We start from the raw sequence: 21,859 nt of genomic DNA, 5'->3' as shown, positions 1-21,859 counted from the left end.
GGAGAGCGGGCAGGGCTGGCAGAGGGAAGGCTGCAGGAGGTTGTGGGGTTGGGGGAGCCGACTGGCCACTGCAGTGCACACATCAGAGCAACCAGTCATTCCATCATTCTGTTTGCTTGGCTTTTATGTATACAGAAGATTTTATGCTGAATTTACTCATAGGCTATTAGGTGTTTTTTTTTCTACAGTTTTTTCTGGGGTATCTTTTTCTTCTTGCCATCTCCTCTTGTGGTTTAGGAACAATCTGCTCTTTTTCAGTGAGGTTTATCTCAATGTGGCAGGGAGAGCTCATATATAGTTTAATCTTCCAAAGAGTTCAGTAAGTTCGGCATCACCTCTAGGGAGCTCTGTTGTGCTCAATGACCAGAGAATCTATATCTAAACCCTGAAGCTCAGCATTACTCTCTGCATTTTTAAACCTGTGTAGCTAAAATTTGGCACTTTTTGGGCCACAGACCCTGTGCCCAGCCCCACTGTTTGGACTGGACACATCCACCAATTCACCATTTTAATGATGGAATGGCAAACATTACTTCTCTAAATTGACATCCTTCAGATACTTGGTGATTTTTCAGATATGTATACCCTCAATGGCCTGGACAGTTTCACATGTTCTTAAAGTGAACTTAAAAATTTGAACTTTCTAATTTGCATGATTCTGTGGGGTTTTCTGGGTCAAGTGAATAGCGAACAATTTTCAACATGTTGCCTCTGGCTGCTTTCGGAAAGAGCTACTACTTTTTAAATAAACTCTCCTAGTGACCATCACATACACCTCAACCTGAAAATACTGTTTTCAAAGAATGTTACGACATTACAGATAGTTACCAGAGAGAAAATGAAAAAGAAGCTACAAAATAGTATGTATATAATATTCCTACTTTTAATTCTTTTTGCAATATGTTTTTATTGATTTCAAGAGGGAGAGAGAGAGAGAGAGAAACATCAATGTCAAGAAAGAATCACTGATTGGCTGCCTCTGGGTATCAAGCCTAGGCATGTACCCTGACCAGAAATCAAACTCTGACCTCTGGTTCATGCGTCGACTGAGCCATACCGGTAGGGCAAATATTCCTACTCTTAAAAGTCACTTAAAAGCTAACAACCACCATTAATCACAACTATATTCATCAATTATCATCTCTGAGTATGGGATTAGAGATGTCTTTTTTCTTATTTGTATTTTCTATCTTCCTGTGAGTAGTATTTACTACATGTGAACAAAACAATTTACATTCAACAATAAGAATATGAATAATTAGGAAAGTGGTTGAGACTCCCTAGCAATGTTTTAACTAGTTACCTTCCTGAATGAGGAAGAAACTTTCAGTGAAAAATTGTATTTAACATTTAATTTTAAAATATAAAGAAATCCTAACAATTTAGGTATGTCTTCAGATCATCCTATATAATAAAACCCTAGTATGCAAATCAACTGAACAACCGGTCGCTATGACGCGCACTGATCACCAGGGGGCAGACGCTTAACACAGGACCTCTCTTCCTGGCGGAAGCCGGGCTCGTGGCTGGTGAGCACAGCGGCAGTGGAGGGAGCCTCTCTCGCTGGCTTAGGCATGGGGAGCGGGCCTAAGCCAGCAGTCAGACATCCCCTGAGGGGTCCCGGACTGCGAGAGGGCGCAGGCGGGGCTGAGGGACAGCGTCCCCACAGCCCCCCAGTGCATGAATGCCGTGCACCAGGCCTCTAATTCACTATAAAACAGTCAAAATGGAATTAAGACTTGTCAACAAATTTGAGGTAGGGGAAAAAATTCTAAAGAAGCAAAAGATCTGGGTTATAATCTGACCCAATCTCATTTACTAAATTAGGAGCTTTGACAATTATTAAACTTCTCAGGCCTTAGCTGTTTTTTCTATAAAACAGTTAAACATGAAGAAAAATGTGCAGCTCCCTTCCACACACAACCTCCCATCCTCCTTCTTTCTAACAATTTACATACAGGTATGAGTTACCTGAAAGTAATATGGCATTATTTCATAGACTCTAAGGTGCTATTAATAAAAGAAATTATTTTATACACCACTAAGAAAAAAATTTATGCCAACTGATTTTAAGATATATACTGATTCTAAATACATTAAAAATATAAAAGATGAACATCTTAGAATGAATAAAACACAGTAGTAAGTTACTTTAAGGGTATTTACTGTTTCAGGTTGTTAGTTCCACAGATTCCTTGCAAAAGCATTGATTATTGTTGACTCGGTTTCTAAATTAAATTACATTACAAATTGCTCTACTTTTATCTGGGAAGAGCTATTACCTCAGGAAGTCTATAACTGCTGGAAACAGATTCTTATTTCTCAAACTGAATTTAAAGCTCAAATACAAATTACCCTTAACCTTAATAAGTCCTATTAAAAGGAAAAAACAATCTCCTAAGAAAGAAAATACAGTTTGACTTAAAGTCATAATTACTAAGACTAGAGAACTAGAAAACCACTCAGAATTTGTTGCAGAAACACATTCATTTACATTTTTCTTTAGCACATTTTCTCTAAGAAAACCAGCCCTATGATATTTTCTTAAACATCTATGTAAGTAACAGGGTTAACATAAAGTGCCAACTAACCTTATCTTCATTTTGTAGTTTCACATCATATTTGTGAGGCAGAAATTTTGGAGGAGCCCATTTCCTTTCTCCTTTTTTTAATGAAGTAGGGAGTTTTCGTGGAGATCTACGTGCTCTGTCATCTAGTCAAATCATTAGAAAATTAGTGAAAATAAGAATTCTTTTAATTCTATTCATTCATTCATAATTGTCTTATTGAACACCTACTCTGCATCAGGCACTGAATGATAGGGCACCAAGATGATTCATAAAATCCTTACCTGAGCTAGCTAAAGTCTATGGGCAGAGTCAACAATAATTATAATACAATGTGGTAAATATTATTACAGAGGTGGGTACACAAAATAATATAAGGAGAGAGAGCAGCAATGTTTAACTTAGGAAGGTAGGCAGAAAAAGCCTAGAAAGAATATGACTTGTTCAGAGAATGCAAATAATAAGTAAATATAATTGGGACTACAGTAAAAAATCAGACTAAAGAAGTAAGGAGGGCAAACTATAAAGGACCTGTACACCGTTTAAAGAAATTGGAATTTATCTTGTGAGCTCTAGGGAAACAAAGGATTTTTGGTCTAAGTAAGCAGATGCATACTTTCTAAAGATGGCAAAAGAACAGAAAAGGGTTAGGGTTAGGGTCAAGGTTAAGGGAAACTGTGGTATCAAGTAAGTTAAAGGTATAAGGTATGACTGTGACCAACAGTGTAAATGTAACAGAAAAGCAAAACATAGAAGAAATCAGTAGAATTGGCAAGTAGAGGGTCACCTATAATCTTATTAGCAACAGTGTCAGGAGTAAAGAAGCAGAAGTTAGACTATCATAGCACAATAAGTGGAGACAATACCTCATGAATCTTGGTTTGAATGAGTAAGACAGAAATAAAACAACAGAATCAAGGGAGGATATGTTTTTGTTTTTAGAAGATGGGGCTTCATTTATAAATTGAGAAAAATAAACATGAGAGAGGGTTAAAGAACACTGTAGAGTAGAATAAAAGTTAACTCAACCCTAGAGAAAGTAGGAGGAAATGGAATTCAAAGCCAAAGTATTTTAGCTCCCTTCTCAGATGGAAGAATGTAGAAATTTAAAACAGGGAGGTTAAGAACAAGCTGAAAGTTTGTCTAATACATTTTTCCCCATAAAGTAGAATGAAAGGTCACCTAAGTGAGAAAAAATTTAGTATACTGGAATTCGCCTATCATTTCTATGGAAACTCTAATCAATTTTTCCCCTGAAAACACTCAGTAGACATCATAACGCTAATTCTTCAGCCTGTCCACCACCCTTTCCACATACTAGCAATAGTATTATATATATTCCAATAATTAAAAACTAAATTAAGGCATATAACACCATAAAAAACCAAAGCCTAAAACATAGAAGTTCCCTGGTACACGATGCCAAAGTCATAAAATTAACAATTGTTAACATATTGTTGGTAGTTCAAGGATCTGTTTCCAGAAAGTGTTAAAGACATATTATCAGGCAACGCCTAACCAAAAAATTTATTAACATAAGTCATGAGAATAATAAGTAATGAACATATTAGAAAACTTCAGTATCAAAAAGAAGAGAGAAACTGAAAAACATAAACATTACCATTCACAATACAGAGTGGAAAACAAAACTGAAGTATCAACACTGGGGTGAATCAGCTACAACAGTTAAGTATCCTTGGGGAAATTTTAATTAGTTAATTGTTCCCTGGGACTAGATAAGGAAATCCCTCTAAAACACATCTGCATATATCTAAAATATCTGGAAAGACAAAATAGAATGGAAAACAGAGCACAAAGCACTCTAATTCTAATTCAATCTCTGTATGTAACACTTAAAGAAGAGGTTAAGATTATTTGATCCTCTAACAGTCATGGGAAGGGGGGGTCAATATACACAAATCCTTTGAGTATTCATATTTTAAGACAGAAGTAATCTATTACAAATTCTTTTATTTATATAGATTTTTCCCCCCAAATTAAGGTTTCAGAGGCTGAATAATTTTCCCAATGGGCAAAGTCTCAATTGTTCAACTTTTCAAACAGTATTGTTAGAATCGCCAAGTCCCAAAAAATTACTCTTAGATATCATGTTTCAAAATTCTGGCAGCTCCTATGTGGGAGAGACTTGAGTTACAGGATTTAGATAAAAGGAAGTATCTTAAAATTACCACAATTGGCTTGCATGGTGAAAAGTAAGGGAGATTAGAATTTGCCCCTTCTACTCTAACCCCGCTTCTCCACACACAGACATACGTATTTTCCAACTTAAAGAGACAAGGAAAGCAAACTTTCTTTGCCATCTTGAGTAGCTAGGTATGTGCACACAGATTTCTAAGAGGAAATGCCTTCCGAGGGAAGACTTAAATCTTTATTTGCTTTACAGACTTTTCTCTTTTTCTTTTTGGTTAATCCTCACCCATGGATATCTTTTCCATTGATTTTTTTTTAAGAGAGTGAAAGGGAGCTAGGGAGGGAGAGAGAAGGAGAAAGAGAGACAGACAGACAGACATAGACCGGTTTCCTCCTGCATACACCCTGACCAGGGCCGGGGATTGAACCTGTAACCTAGGTACATGCCCTTGACCAGAATGGAACCCAAGACCTTTTGGTGCATGGGGCAATGCTCTAAGCATTGAGTACACCAGCCAAAGCGCTTTATATTTTAATTGTTTGCTGAATCACAAAGAAAGGCATATGTACCTACAAAACTCATTTACAAATCACAAATTACTTGTTAGAGAACTCAAAAAGATTTGTGTATAATAAGAGTCACAAAGGAAAGCTAGCATCATACATACTAATATTCTCTCTCCTTCCTTCATCCTCTTTTACAATTGCCTCCTTCTTCTGGTGCTCCTGAGCAATTTGGCTAGAATTCTCTTTGTCACTTGAGGGAGAATCACAGGCACCATCAGGTTTCTTTTCAGTGGCTTCTTCATCCACTTTCTCCAAAGGATGAATCTTCACAATCCTCACCTTGAGCATTTTTTCCTTCCCAACCTATAAAGGAGACAGGAATGAAAATCAGTGATAATAAATAAAAACTAGAAAACCTAAAGATAATGTTTAGAATATATTAGCCAATATACCTACATTGCACCCCACCTAACAAAACTCACTAAACCTCCAAAGTACCAATCAAGTACAGTGATTTTTTTCCAATTTTATTTCTGACTTCTTGGCTAAAAAATGACATATTACACCCTAGCTAGTTTGGCTCAGTGGATTAACAATCCACCTGTTTACTGAAGAGTTCAGGGTTCAATTCCGGTCAAGGGCACATGCCTGGGTTGCAGGTTCAATCCCCAGTGGGGGGCATGCAGGAGGCAGCCTATCGATGGTTTTCTCTCATCACTGATGTTTCTACTCTCCATTCCTCACCCTTCCTCTCTCTAGAAATCAATAAAAACATACATATTTTTTTAAATGACATATTTCGCCCCTGACTTCATTTCTTCATTCTTTTTCTACAATACCTATGTATTTCTTTTTCTTTATTTTTCAATTAAAGTTAACATTCAATATTATATTAGTTGCAGGTGTATACAGTATAGTGATTAGACATTTACATAATTTACAAAGTGATTCCCTGATAAGTCCAGTACCCACCGGACACCATAATTTTTATTGACTATATTCCCTATGCTGTCCTTTACATAAGTGATTCTGTAACTGTCAATTTGTACTTAAGCCCTTCACCTTTTCCACCCAGTAAAATATGACATCTTAAAAAATAAAATTATCACAATCTAATTTATAACTCATGTACCAATGCACTAAGCCCAAAGGGCAATCACGGCACAAACATCAGACATGTGTAAAATAGTTTAAAATTTTCCATTTAATAAAGAATCTATTATATATATATATGGATATCCAACAATACCAGAACCACTTACTGAAAAAACTGTCTTCTTCACTTAACTACCTTTCAACCCCTACCAAAAATCAAGTGTGTCTCTGTGTGTGTGTGTGTGTCAATTTCTGGATGCTATACTGTTCCACATCTATTTGCTATTGTTATACCAAGTTCACACTATATCAATACTTTAAAATTTGAAGGCTCAAAATCAGACAATATTAGCTTAACTTTCTTGTGCTTCTGCAAAGTTGTTTTGGTTAGTTTTTGGGGTTTTTTTTGTATTTTGAAGTAAATTTTACAATCAGCTTGGCAATTCCTAAAAAAAACTGCTGGGATTTTATTGCAATTGAGTTGCATCTACATTATCAACTTGGGAAGAACTGAACAAGATATACCTCCCCATTATTTAAGGTCTTCTTTAATTTCTCTCAGCAATGTTTTATAATTTTTAGGTATAAGTCATGCGTATCTTTGTCAGGTTTACTCCTAGAGTACTTCATAGTTTTTGATATTGAAATAGTATTTCTTTGTTAAATTTCAAATTGTTTGTTGCTAACACATAGACATAAATACAAACGGGTTTTTTCACATTTATCTTGTATCCTACCACTTATTACTTCTAGAAACTTTTTAAAATATATATATTTTTAATTGATTTCAGAGAGGAAGTGAGAGGGAGAGAAATAGAAACATCAATGAGAATCATTGTTTCCAGAGTGTTAGCATCATCACATGTAAGTGGAGCTGTTAAACTGCAAATTTTTAAAACCTACCCAAAACTTTCTAAACCAAACCCTTAGGGGATAGGGCTCAAGAATGTATATTCAGCCCTAACTGGTTTGGCTCAGTGGCTAGAGCATCGGCCTGCGGACTGAGCAGTCCCAGGTTAGATTCCGGTCAAGGGCATATACCTTGGTTGCGGGCACATCCCCAGTAGGGGGTGTGCAGGAGGCAGCTGATTGATGTTTCTCTCTCTAGGATGTTTCTAACTCTATCCCTCTCCCTTCCTCTCTGTAAAACTCAATAATATATATTTTTTAAAAAAAGAATGTATATTCATAAGTCCTCTAGTGATTTTTTTAAAAGGGAAACATAGAGGATTGATAGACAGACCAGGTTGATAAGATTTTTTCCCTTTTCTAGAGCTGATAATTAACTGGACCCACAAGTTGGCACCTGACATGAGGCTTTATTATCTCCCGGCCTGTAGTAATGGTCATATATTTAAGCCTTCTGGAGAAGAAATATTTCAAGGTCAATTATTCAGCTGCTTGCTGTTGAGCCAGCTATTATTTCCCAAGAAAGGCAGATTGAACAGGATGAAAAGTGTGTAAGAAAAGTGTCCTCGTATCTGCGTACAACTCTCTCAATTTATTTATCTCTTATCTATCCTCAAGTCTGTGTGTGTCGATTTCCTTTTTTCTCTTTGCCTCTTGTTTTCATTTGGTGACCTCATGGCTATTAGTTAAGTATGTTCATCCCCATGTGTATATGTGTATGTGTGAGATTGTCAACCTATGGTGATCATATCAAACTTAAGAATAAAACTCTTATTCAAATTAGGAAAACAGTACCCACTCTTTCTTTTTTAAATAACTCATTTGTTTTGCACTCTCCTTTTTCTTAATTCAAACCTCCTCGTTAGCAACCATCAGCTTGTTCTCTGTATCTGTTTCTGTTGTTTATTCCTTTGTTTCTTTAGATTCCACATATAAGTGAAGTTTTTCTCTGTCTGACTTATTTGATTTAGAATTAATACCTTCTAGGTCGATCTATATTGTCTCAAATGGCAAGATTTCATTCTTTTTTGTTGCTAAATAATATTATCCCATTGTATATATTCACTAGACCATCTTTACCCATTCATCTACTCTAGGTTGCTTTCTGCTATTACTAATAATGCTGCACCGAACATAGGGGTACATATACATTTAGTGTTTTGTTTTCTTAAGATAAACACCCCAAAGTACAATTGCTGGATCATATGGCAACTCTATTTCTAATTTTTGAGGAATCTCCATACTGTTTTCCATAGTGGCTGCACTGATTTCCAATCCCACCAAATAGTATACGAGGGAAAACAAGTAAGAACTGAAAATTACTAGAACTATGATGAAGAAGGCATCAGTTTCTTCTCTCAACAAAGAAATAATTATATCTATACTCGAGTGCATAAAATTCGTGAACGTTGCGGGGAGTCCCTCAGCCTGGCCTGTGCCCTTTTGCAGTCTGGGACCCCTCGGGGGATGTCCAAAGCCCACTCCCCAGGGGGAGTGGACCTAAGCTGACAGACATCCCCTGAGGGGTCCTTAGCACTGCTGCAGAGGCAGGAGATGCTCCCACCATGGCCACTGCACTCACCAGCTGTGAGCCCAGCTTCTGGCTAAGCGGTGCTCCCCGCTGTGAAAGCACACTGACCACCAGGGGGTAGCTCCTGTGTTGAGCATCTGCCCCCTGGTAGTCAGTGCATGTCATAGTGACCGGTCATTCTGCGGTCCTGTCAATTTGCATATTAGCCTTTTATTATATAAGATTGACGACAGCCACTCTGACAGGTGCGAGGCGATATCTCGTTGTTTTAATTTGTATTTCCCTGATGATTAGTGATATTGAGCATATTTTCATATCTGCTGGCCATCTGTAGGTCCTTCTGTGCTTGTTTGTGTTTGTTTTTAAATGTATTTTATTCTTTTATTTATTTTTAAGCTTCATCCAAGGATACTTTTCCATTGATTTTTAGAGAGAGTGAAAGAGAGAGGGAAAGACTGATAGAAACACCAATGTGAGAGAAACATATTGATTAGTTGCCTCCTGCATGAGCCCTGAGCATGGCCCAGGTCGGGGAGGAGCCTGCAACTGAGTATATGCCCTTGATTGGAATCAAACCTGAGACCCATCAGTCTGCAGGCCAACACTCTATCCACTGAGCCAAACAAGCTAGGGTTGTGTGTCCTTTAACAGAAATGTCTGTTAAAGTCTTCTGCCCATTTTTTAATTGGATTGCTTTTTTTTTTGGTGTTAAATTGTGTGAGTTCCTTATATATTTTTAATATTAACCCCTTATGGATGTATCATTTGCGAGTATCTTCTCCCATTAAACAGGCTGTCTTTTCATTTTGTTAATGATTTCCTTTGCTTTGCAAACTCTTCTTAGTTTGATGTAGTCCCATTTGTTTTTTTCGTTTCCCTCTCTTGAAAACATATATCCAGCCCTGGCAAGATAGTCTTCAGTTGATTGGATTATTATCAGGATGCACCAGGGTTATGAGTATGATCCCTAGTTAAGGTACATACAGTAATCAACCCGGCCATGTGCCCTGACTGGGACTGGCGACCTTGGTTCGGTGCTCAAGCACTTAGCAATAATGGCCAGGTGAGTTTATTTTTATATATGGTGTAAGAAAGTAGTCCAATTTCATCTTTTTGCACTGTCTATCATTGCCTCCTTTATTGTAGCTTAATTGACCAAATAAGCAAGGACTTATTTCTGGGCTCTCTATTCTATTTCCTTTTTCATTTGTTAAACTTCACACGAGGAAATTTTTCCCATAAAAGGATGTTGAATTCTGTCAAATGCTTTTTTCTCCATCTACTGAGGTGGTCATATTTTTATACTTTATTAATAAAATCTATTACACTGATTTAGTTATGGATGTTGAGCTAACCTTGCACCCCTGAGATAAATTCCATTTCGTCATAGTATATAATTCTTTTTTAAAAAAATATATTTTATTGATTTTCCACAGAGAGGAAGGGAGAGAGACAGAGAGCCAGAAACATCGATGAGAGAGAAACACAGATCAGCCGCCTCCCGCACATCTCCCACTGGGGCTGCGCCCGCAGCCCAGGCACAAGCCCTTGACCGGAATCGAACCCAGGCCCCCCCAGTCTGCAGGCCGACGCTCCATCCACTGAGCCAAACCGGTTTCGGCAGTATATAATTCTTTTAATGCATTATTGAATCCAGTTTGCTAATATTTTGTTGAAAATTTTTGTATCTATATTCCTTAACAATATTGGCCTGTAAGTTTTCCCTTTTTTGGTAATGTCTTTATCTGGTTTTGGTATCAAGGTAATGCTGGCTTCATAAAATGAGTTTGGAAACATTCCTTCCTCTTCAATATATATATTATTTAATATATTTTTATTGATTTCAGAGAGGAAAGGAAAGGGAGAGATAGAAACATCAATGATGAGAGAATCATTGATTGGCTGCCTCCTGCACACTCCCTACTGGGAATTGAACTTGAAACTTGGGCATGTGCCCTTGGGAATGGAACCAGGGACCTATCGGTCTGCAGGCTGACACTCTATCCACTGAGTAAAACTGGCTAGGGCCTCTTCAATATTTTTAAATAGTTTAAGAATAAGTGATTTTATTTAGGCTAAAGTTTGAGAAGTACTAGCCAGTGTTAGATATTTCATTACATACAGATGAAATCACTCTTAATTCATACAACAATGTAAACAAACCTATTTAATTATCTGAGCCTGTTTACTACCTCAACATTTCTGTGCAGAATCTGTAAGACATGTAAAATGGCTAGCCCAATATTCTAAAATTTGGCCTTTATATTTAATACTAAGTAGAGACTTCATGTAACACAATTTTATACACACAGATATGCATTGAATAATCTATGCTCAAATCCTGATATATGATTAGTGAATCAAATCTCGTATTTTTAAAGAATATAGGAACTTACCTCAAAGTCACACTCTTCTCCCACAGCGTATTTGGTCATGATCTCCAACCAAGCAGTATCTACTAACTTCTCTAAGGAGGCTGTGTTATGGTGAACCATTTCCAGAACAAGTTTCTCATACCAGGCAGGAAACTCTTCCTTCAAACTAAACAAATATGTTATTAATTACCAAGAAAATGCAGAAAAACCTTTCCACAGCTTTAATTCAGGTCAATGCAAACATTTCTTTAGCAAATATACAAGGCACTGGGGAATAAAAAGATTAAAAACAATGTAGTACACAGGAAAAAGAACTTATAAATATCTTTGTCAGACTGACCTTTCCAGGTAAATTTTTTCATACATAAAGTGAAAATAATAGGCACATCATTACTAAAGTTGGGCATTTTTCCATTAATTTGTTTTTTGCAGTAGACGTCCTATTTTAGGTGTGCATTATTTATTTATAGCCTTTTCCCATCTTTTTAGTTAGGATATCATAACACTTGTATTTTTATTATGTCTGAATCAATAATAAGCTTTCATTCATTTAGTTCTCTAGAATTTTCATTTTATAGATAAGGAAAATAAATCAGGAAGTTAACATGATGGAACCATGATTTGAACTCCAATGTCCTTGCAAAGTAAAACCATGATGTACCACTTTTCACTTATTAACCTAACAAAAAAGAATTTTAATGATCATACCCAATATGGGAAAATAAATAGTGCAAAGTAACACTCATATATTGCTGATAGCCTATGTTTCAACTCTTTTAAAAAGCAGTTTGGCCCTGACTGGTTTGGCTCAGTGGATAGAGTGTCGGCTTGCGGACTGAAAGGTCCCAAGTTTGATTCCAGTCAAGGGCATGTACCTTGGTTCCAGGCACATCATCAGTGGGGAGTGTGCAGGAGGCAGCTGATCAATGTTTCTAACTCTCTATCCCTCTCTTCCTCTCTGTAAAAAATCAATAAAATATATATTTTTAAAAAGTAGTTTGAGCCCGGCTGGTGTAGCTCAGTGGATTGAGCTTGGTTATCTCATGGACCAAGAGGTCCCCGGGGTTCGATTCCCAGCCAGGCATATGACTGGATTGCGGGCTTGAGACATGCAGGAGACACCCAACTGATGTGTCTCGCATTGAACACAGTCACTCCCATTCACTTATGTATTATTATCTATGGCTATTTTTACTGTATAACCTCAGAATTAAATAGCTAAGACTAAGACCATACTAACTGACAGTTTATTGAAAAGGGTGGCCAACACCTGGTCTGGTATACTTTAAAAAGGACATATACATAAATAATACTAATCTAAAACAGAACGATGTAAGTGACCCAAGCTAAGGAGAAACAGGCATCAGGTTAACAAACTTGACTAATAATTAGTCCTGGAGCCATAACTAGAACCCAGACCTCAACTACACCCAGTGTTCTGTTACACCAGCAAAAGAGCAGAATTACATGCTCTTTGCTTATGGGTTATCAGGAAAAGTCAGTAAGAAGTCCACAGAAAAAATTTCTATTCCAAATTCCCAAAAGAGTAATTTACATCCCTAGTTTCTATTTACTTTTACATGTTTCTAATGCCCAATTCTGAGTGTTTTCTTTGAGAGAATACCAAAACAAGTAGGCACTTTGAATATAGACAGGAATTTTAAGACTCTTCATTCAGCCCTGGCCGGTGTGGCTGTTGGTTGAAGACTGTCACAAAAGGTCGCATGTTCAATTCCTGGTCAGGGCACTACAGGGGTTGCAGGATCGATCCCCAATAGGGGACGTGTAGGAGGCAGCTGATTGATATTTTTCTCTCTCCCTCTCTCTAAAACTAGTAAGAATGTATTTTTTAAAAAGCAGACTCCTCATTCAACTGCCCCACTTAGATAAATGGTCTTTAAATTGTGTTTATTTTTGGTAGCTGCTGTAAATACTATCTTAAATTTCAAATCATCACAAAATTTAAAAAATCTCTGCTTATTTGCTACCTCCATATTACTTCTAGATTATATTTGTGTCCATTGTTTAGAACCACATTTTCAAAATATTTACAGGATAAAAGTAGAGCAAGAATATTCAAAACCCTGGTAAATTACCTAAAGTATATACATAACTATGTATTCCACATACTTTACTAGCAAAATTCTACTAAGCAAAGGCACTTAGACACTAATACAGTATACTAATGTAACAATTCCAATTTATGCCCCATAAAATTGTTTCCCCCATAAATTTTAATATAAATATTGCTTTATTTTCTATGACCCCTTTCCTAATAATGTGAAGATGGTGCTAGAATAGCAATGTTTATATTACTCACAGTTCAGCAACTTCCTGTTCCTCCTCCCAGGCCTCCTTGTGTGTTAGCTGACTACTTCCGGTACTCTTACATGTCCAAATGCGTTCACTGTACCTCTCCAAGCGGGCTTCATACTCTCTGTTAGCAGTGGCTCAGGAAAACAATATTCAAGCAACAGAGACAACTAATCCATATTCATAAAATACTTAATTATATATAGAAAAAAACCTACAGTATCTTTTCTATGACATACATATTGAGAAGATAAAATTGAAGTTAGTTTTCAATTGGTGAATCCAAACAAGACGATTAAGACTGAAGTATGGCCAGAATAGTTTGTCGCACTTTGCAAATAAAACATGTATAATTTAGTACAAATGTGATTTCTTCAATTCATAATTTTAGTACTCAAACAGTACTAAAAATGCGTAAGAAAAATATAAAGGCAAAAAACCAAAATTTCCAATTTATTGAGAGAAAAATAAAGATTTGGGAATTGTAAGAAAAAAAGGGTAAAACAAGACAAAAAGTCATAAGAATAGAATTTAAAGTCTGTGGAGTTATTACACAACTAGAGGCCCAGTGCACAAATCTGTTCACGGGTGGGGTCCCTCGGCCTGGTCAGTGATCAGGGCCAATCAAGAGGGCGGGAGGTTGGCTGGGGGGAGGAGCCAGAGGAGGTTGGCTGGCCAGGGGGAGGGGCCGCAGGAGGTTGGCTGTGGGAGCGCACTGACCACCAGGGGGCAGCTCCTGCATTGAGCGTCTGCCCCCTGGTGGTCAGTGCGCATCATAGCAACCGGTTATTCGGGAACTTAGGCATATAGATATAGATATAGATATAGATATAGATGGTCATCAAGTTTAAGAATCAGTTTCACAGGAAGATGAGATGACTACACCAGTCTCACAGACAGTCTGAAATAACCTTGTGCATCTAATGATCCATTTACTAAAAGATTGGAAGTTTTTAGTACCTTAGGAACATCTATTGTATCTTAGGGTTTTAAAAATTCCATAAAAATCCTGAAAATAATTTTGATATAATATCTATCAAGTCTTTATGTTATCTACAATAACAATACAATCACCAGTCACTTAGCAGTCTCTGTTCAGTCTTTATGAGATGAAAAGCACATCACAGGTTAGTGCCATGTATATAACGTTCTACAACATCCCAACAGGAATTCACTATCGGCCAGCTATGTTCAAATTCAAAAAGTAGCTAATTTACTTTTATGCACAGCAACAGATGCTATGCTAGCAAATAAACTGATGCCAACTAGAGAATTCTCTGCCAATCTCTGTACTAGGTGCACTGTTTAATAACAGCGGATTTTGTAATCAAATAAACACGTAATTTCAAGAGAAACGTCAAAAGTGCTTTATTCAAAGTAATGTCCATCACTAGCTACACATTTCCCCCATCTTTCAGGTAATTTGCAGATACCGTTCCAATAGAACTTTTCTTGTTTTGAGGCAAACCATTCAGAGACCCAATTTTCCACTTCTTCTTGCGTTTTGAAGTGCTGCTCAGAAAGTGTGCCATCAATTGGAACAAGTGGTAACCTGAAGGAGCAAGATCTGGTGAACATGGTGGGTGGGTTAATACTTTCCAGGCAAGATCTTTTAACGTGTCTTTAACTGGTTTTGAAGTGTGTAATGGTGCCTTATCATGAAGCAAAATTACTTTCCGTGTCTTCTGGCACATTCTGGTCATTTCACAATCAAAGCGTGGTTCAAATTATTTGTTGTCAGTAGCGATCAGTATTCACGGTTTCACCTGGTTTTAGAACCTCATAATACACCACACGTTCCTGATCCCATCAAACACAGAGCATTGTCTTCTTTCCAAAGCGATTTGGCCTTGCAGTCGATGTTGATGGTTGACCTGGATCATCTCATGATTTTGTGCATTTGGGATTCTCAAAATGAATCCACTTTTCATCGCCAGTCACAATTCGATGCAAAAAAGACTTTTTTTCATGCTGTTGAAGCAACATTTTACTGTGACTTTTTGGTTTTCCATTTGTCTTTCATTCAGTTGATAAGGCACCCATTTTCCCTCCTTTAAAATCTTTCCCACTGCTTGTAAACGATCAGAAATTATTTGCTGAGCAATGTTTAATCTCTCTGCAAGTTGTTTTTGAGTTTGACACACATCTTCGTCCAATAATGCTTGTAATTGCTGGTCTTCACTTCTTCAAAATAATGAATTAAAACTTCCCGCAAATGCTCTTTTTTTGGCACAAAATTCGACAATTTTAAGCTCTATGATAATACCTTCAGCGAATGTGACATGAAGTTTTAAGTTTGCTGTCAATACAAAATAGCATGCATATCAAATCGCATATGTATCAACATGTGTAACTCCATCTACTGAAAAAAAATCCGCATTATTAACTGGTACATCTAGTACAAGTTACTTTATTTTATAGCGGTTGAAATAAAAGTTTTTTAAAAGCTCCCTCTGAGATACTAACTAACAACTAAACAAATAATTTCCTTTTTAATATATGAAGATTCTTGCCCTAACCGGTTTGGCTCAGTGGATAGAGTGTTGGCCTGAGGACTCAAGGGTCCCAGGTTCGATTCCGGTCAAGGGCATGTACCTTGGTTGTGGGCACATACCCAGTAAGGAGTGTGCAGGAGGCAGTTGATCGATGTTTCTCTCTCATTGATGTTTCTAACTCTCTATCCCTCTCCCTTCCTCTCTGTAAAAAAAATCAATAAAAAATATAATATATTTATATGAATATTCTTGGTTTTCTAGGATTATGATCAATAACAAGGCAAGCAACAGGGACAAAACCACAGAGAATCCAAAATAGTAGTTTTAACCATCTGACAAAAATGAAGCAGCAAATCTATTTCCCTCGATGGGGATGATGCTAATACTTAAAGGATTAAACAAAATACAGTAACATTAAAAACCACGAGTCAGACTTCAATCTTATATAATAAAACCCTAATATGCAAATTGACCAAACAGTGGAACAACTGGTCACTGTAATGTGCACTGACCACCAGGGGCAGACCCTCAATGCGGGGCGGTGCCAGGCTGCCAGCCAAGGTGATCTCCCCACCCACTGGTCGCCCCACAGATGGCCCTGATCGCTGGCCAGGCCTAGGGATCCTACCCTATATATTGGGAATAGTCTCCTAGGTTTAAAAATTATAACCTGGCAAGGCTACTCCAACACTGAAAAAACAGGATGACGCAATGACATGCATGGACTCTGGCTTGCATTTTGTGGTTAGCCCTGATTCTGACCCTTATAACTGTGTAACACAGCCAATTACTTAACTTCTCTCTGCTTCAGTTTTTCCACCCATAAAATGGGGGAAATGGTACTACTGCCTCAGAAGGATACTACTTTTTATAATCAGAGCAAAAAAAAATGTAGTTACCCATTTAACAGCAAGATGCCTTTCACCTGTATGAAAAGTATGGTAATTGGCACATGCAGTGTCCTGGATTGCAGGGGATGTCCGACTGCCGGTTTAGGCCCAACATCCTCCAAGGGGTCCGGGATTGTGAGAGGATGCAGGCCGGGCTGAAGGACACCCCCTCCACCCCTGTGCTGAATTTCATGCACTGAGCCTCTAGTATAGTCATAAAAAGACAACCACTGAAAATGTATAAAAACTTATAGTCCCCTTTAGCTGTTTTGCTCTCACTTCAGTTACCCAGTCAAACACAGTTCAAAAATATTAAGTGGAAAATCCCAGAAATAAATAATTTATGTTTTAAATCTTGTGCCATCCCATTCTATGAACCATCCCTTTGCCCAGCATATTCAGGCTGTATACGCTACCTAAGTGATAGTCACTTAGTAGCCAGCTGTTATCCAATGGATCATTATGGTTATCTGAGTGCTTGTGTTCAAATAACTTTAATTTTACTTATTAATGGCCCCAAAGCACCAACAGTAATGTTACTGGCAAATCAGATATGCCAAAAAGAAGCCTTAGACTTTATCAAGATATATATATATATATACATACACACACACACAAAAAAAGCATGATATATATAGGGTTCAGTACTGTTTCAATATTTCGGTACTTTTTCAAATACAGTATTGGGGGGGTCTTGGAACTTATCCCCTATGGGTAGGGTGAACTACAGTAAAGAAAAAAAAGCAATAGTATGGCTTCTATTATCATAACTATAATGGTATTTTTATATCATAACTAACAAGATGGACGTTTTATTTTTGTTTGCCTGTCTGCACTTGGGGAGTGAAGGTAAAATAAAGACAATCAGTAAGTGAATTTATTTAAACAAAATGTTTAGCAATTTAATAGTTACTTAGCAACATTGAAGAAATTCACTGAGAAATCAGGGAGAATGTAAGTGATATTAACAAATATATCCTAAAGAGAGAACACTGTCCTAGCTGGTGTGGCTCAGGTGGTTGGAGCATCATCCCATACACCAGTGATGGCGAACCTATGACACGCGTGTCAGAGGTGACATGCGAACTCATTTTTTTGGTTGATTTTTCTTTGTTAAATGGCATTTAAATATATAAAACACATATCAAAAATATAAGTCTTGCCGAACCGGTTTGGCTCAGTGGATAGAGCATCGGCCTGTGGACTGAAGGGTCCCAGGTTCGATTCCGGTCAAGGGCATGTACTTGGTTGCGGGCACAACCCCGGTGGGGGGCGTGCAGAAGGCAGCTGATCTGTCTCTGTCATCGATGTTTCTGGCTCTCTATCCCTCTCCCTTCTTCTCTGTAAAAAAATCAATAAATTTCTATATGTGACACGGCAACAGAGTTAAGTTAGGGTTTTTCAAAATGCTGACACGCTGAGCTCAAAAGGTTCGACATCACTGCCATACACCAAAAACTTGTGGGTTTGATTCCTAGTCAGGGTGTGGTATATAGGGAGACAACTGATCAATGTTTCTCTCACATTGATGTTTCTCTCTCTCTGTCTCTCACTCTTCCTTCCCTTCTAAAATCAATAAGCACGTCCTCGGATGAGGATTAAAAAAAAGAGAGAGAACATTTTCTTTTATTAGTTATTTTTAAAAGTAGGAATAATGTGCCCAGTCCAGTCTTCTTGATCTAGACCAGAGGTGGGGAACATGTGGCCCGGGGTCATGTAACGTCCACCCATAAAATCATTAGGTCTGACCCTTCCAAGGCATAGGGGTGAGTTAATTAAATGTTTGATCAAAGCCCTAGCCCAGTGACAGCAAATCTTTTGAGCTTGGCGTGTCAGCATTTTGAAAAACCCTAACTTAACTCTGGTGCCGTGTCAGGTATAGAAATTTTTTTGATATTTGCAACCATAGTAAAACAAAGATGTATATTTTTGATATTTACTTTATATATTTAAATGCCATTTAAGAAAGAAAAATGAACCAAAAAAATGAGTTTGCGTGTCACCTCTGACATGGGTGTCATAGGTTCGCCATCACTGCCCTAGCCAGTTTGGCTCAGTGGACAGTGTTGACCTGCGGACTGAAGGGTCCCGGGTTCAATTCCAGTCAAAGGCACGTACCTCAGATGCAGGTTCCTCCCTGACCCAGGCCCTGGTCAGGGTTCATGTTTCTTGATATTTCTGTCTTTCCCCCTCTCTTCTACTCTCTCAAAAAAAATAAAAATGGAAAAATATCCTTGGGTGAGGATTAAAAACAAAAAATATTTGGGAAGTAGTACCTGATAGAGAAAGTGAGCAGTGGTGGCCGCTGGTTGTGCAGCAGGGCATGAGACGGAAAAAAAAAGATTCTCCTTGGTCTTCTCATTTACAGGTTAAGGCTACCTTTCCAGATAGTCCAATAGCTAAGTCACCAGTTTCCAAGAGCATTTGCACCACTTATGGAAAACGCTGGATCCATGCACACCAGATGTCCTTGACGACTCATCCCACCATCCCCTGCACAAAATTTGCTGCACCAGAAGACTATGAAGCCAACCACTGAGCTTCTTTTCATTACCAATCCTATAATATCCTATATACTAAAGATGTAATATGCAAATGGTCATTATGCCTTGCAGCATGACGACCGACCTATAACAACCGGATCACGGATCAGCAGGAGGGTGGAGCAGCGAGCTACAAGTGGGCAGCGGAGAGCTACAGGAGGGGGCAGAGTAGCAAGCTATGGGGGGAAGGGGGACAGGGGGCGGAGAGCTACAGGAGGGCAGCAGCGAGCTACTGGCGCACAGATTCATGCGCAGGGCTACTAGTTAGATATAATATCCCTGACAACAAAACAGAGGACACAAGTGTTTCTTCACAGTATCACGGCCAGTTGAGATCACGCTAAAAAAAATCCGCTTGCCTACATGAGGACCCCTTCTCTTCTTGGGTAGCCAGGACTTAAAGGAGAGACTCTGACCTAAGCCACGGGGAGCCTTTCCCCAACTCTGTGACTGAATAAACCAATAGCTTTGTACATGTAAAAAAAAAAAAGTTTGACCAAACATAAGAAGTTAATTTTTAAGTTGATAATTTTGTATGGTCCATGAATGTTATAAATATACAAATGGCCCTCCTGATCAAGACCTATATAGTCAACAACATAGCAGTACCACCTAGATACCTCATAATACCTCAAACCCAACTGTTTCTAAACTAAATTCTTATTACCCCACCTCATCCTCCTCCTAAACTTGCTACTTTAACAGATAATTCCAGTCTCACTGAATGGCCCTAGTGCCCTAATCAGAAATGAGGGAATCATCATTTCTTCAGTACCCAACTGCAGCCACTTACACATTTCTCGTCAGTCCTTGCCAATAGCAAACAGAGCCATTAACAAATTCAGCCTCTGATCTTCATTTCTCACCCAGGCAAAATATTTTAATTGGCTACACTGGTAATCCTCTTTTCTGGTGCTTCTCACCCTAACATCCTTTTTTCTCAATCTTGCTTGTTTTTAAACCCATTTCTTCTGATTACTTTAAAAACTAAGTTGGTTCAAATATCGTCCCAATACCCGAAAGTTGTGGGTTCGATGCTCAGGGCACATACAAAAATCAACCAGTGAATGCAGAAATAAGTGGAACAAATCGATGTTTCTCTCTCGTCCTCCCCCTTTCTCTAACTCATCTTTTTAAACATATATTCTTATTGATTTCAGAGCCAGGAAGGGAGATAGAAACATCAATGATGAGAATCACTGATCCGCTACCTCCTACACACCTCCTGCTGGGGATCATGCCTGAAATCTGGTCATGTTCTCTGACAGGTAATCAAATTGGAGCTTCCTGGTTCATGGGTCAACACTCAACCAGTGAGCCATACCAGCTGGGCTCTAAAATCAATTTTTCTTTAAAAGGCTAAAACTAAAATACCTACAACATGCCTTAACAATGGGTATTTTTAAATTTATATAATTTTGTTCTGGTTATTATTCTGACTAATGTTCAAAGAAAGCAAGAGGAAAAAATGAAAATGAAAGGAGAAAAGGCTGACTAGAAGGATATTCAGACAGCTGCCTCTAAATCCTATTTCAGATTTTAGGTTACCAAAATAAGTCACTCACTCTCAAATAACCATTCAGAGCAAATGCCAATTGATGTTTTTTATGTTCCAGCTACTGCTGCACATATAATTGCAGAGAAAATGTCAATGCAGTTCTCCAAAGGTTGTATAAACTATAAATGATAAGATATTTTCAAGTCCTAGACTATCTCATTATGCATCTCCTTTTCATGAGTTCAAGGGCTACCTCTCCCTACAATATGCTGCTTCTTTGTTCTTTCGCCTTGTAAGAATCGTTTCTCTCAATAAAGTACTTGAGCCCTGACCAGTCTGGCTTAGTGGTTAAAGCCTCAGCCCACAAAGGGTCTTGAGTTCAATTCCTGATCAAGAGAACATACATTGGTTAGAGGTTCCCCAGCCCTGGCAAGGGCGCTTGTGGAAGGCATGTCTCTCTCATGATATTTCTCTCCCTCCCCCACCTTCCACTCTCTCTAGGAATCAATGGGAAAAATATCCTCAGGTGAGGATTAAAACAAACAAACAAATAAATAAATTGAGTGAGTGAGGGAGTGAGTGAGAGAAGGAAGAAAGGAAGGAAGGATTTGATAGCCTGAAAGGAAGTGGCCCAGAAAAGTATGGAGGTTAAATAAGCACAACTATAACCCTAAGAGTTCTAAGTGAGATGACAAAGTACCAAGTCAAGATTTGCTTTTTATCCTATATTTTTCTCTTTGGACTAGTTTGTCATTATGTTAAAAATAACTCTAGCCGGAGTTGCTCAGTGGTGAGAGTGTAGAGTGTCTGTCCAAGCACCAAAGGGTCACAGGCTCGATCCCCAGACCCACCAGAGTGGGAGGCAACCAACAGATGTCTCTCTCTCACATTGATGTCTCCCTCTCTCTCTCCCTTTCCCCTTCCACCTTTTCTAAAAGTCAAGAGAATGCCCGGCTGGCATGGCTCAGTGGTTGACCTATGAACC

At 38.2% G+C, this 21,859-nt stretch overlaps 1 protein-coding gene across 1 annotated transcript in view; it reads right to left on the bottom strand.

Annotated features, from left to right (window-relative positions):
• BAZ1B (bromodomain adjacent to zinc finger domain 1B) overlaps window positions 1–20,173 on the bottom strand; it is a 69,514-nt gene extending 49,341 nt beyond the window's left edge. The window contains 5 exon segments of the mRNA XM_015570239.1: window positions 2,592–2,713; window positions 5,387–5,588; window positions 11,157–11,301; window positions 13,456–13,585; window positions 20,152–20,173. Of these exon segments, the coding sequence (XP_015425725.1) occupies window positions 2,592–2,713; window positions 5,387–5,588; window positions 11,157–11,301; window positions 13,456–13,585; window positions 20,152–20,173 (621 nt within the window).
• Window positions 20,174–21,859: the final 1,686 nt, after the last annotated feature.

This window comes from Myotis davidii, unplaced genomic scaffold (assembly GCF_000327345.1).
Source record: "Myotis davidii unplaced genomic scaffold, ASM32734v1 scaffold726, whole genome shotgun sequence".
NCBI lineage: Eukaryota > Metazoa > Chordata > Mammalia > Chiroptera > Vespertilionidae > Myotis > Myotis davidii.
Note: the sequence above shows the minus strand (reverse complement) of the source record. Positions and strands in the feature narration are given on the sequence as shown.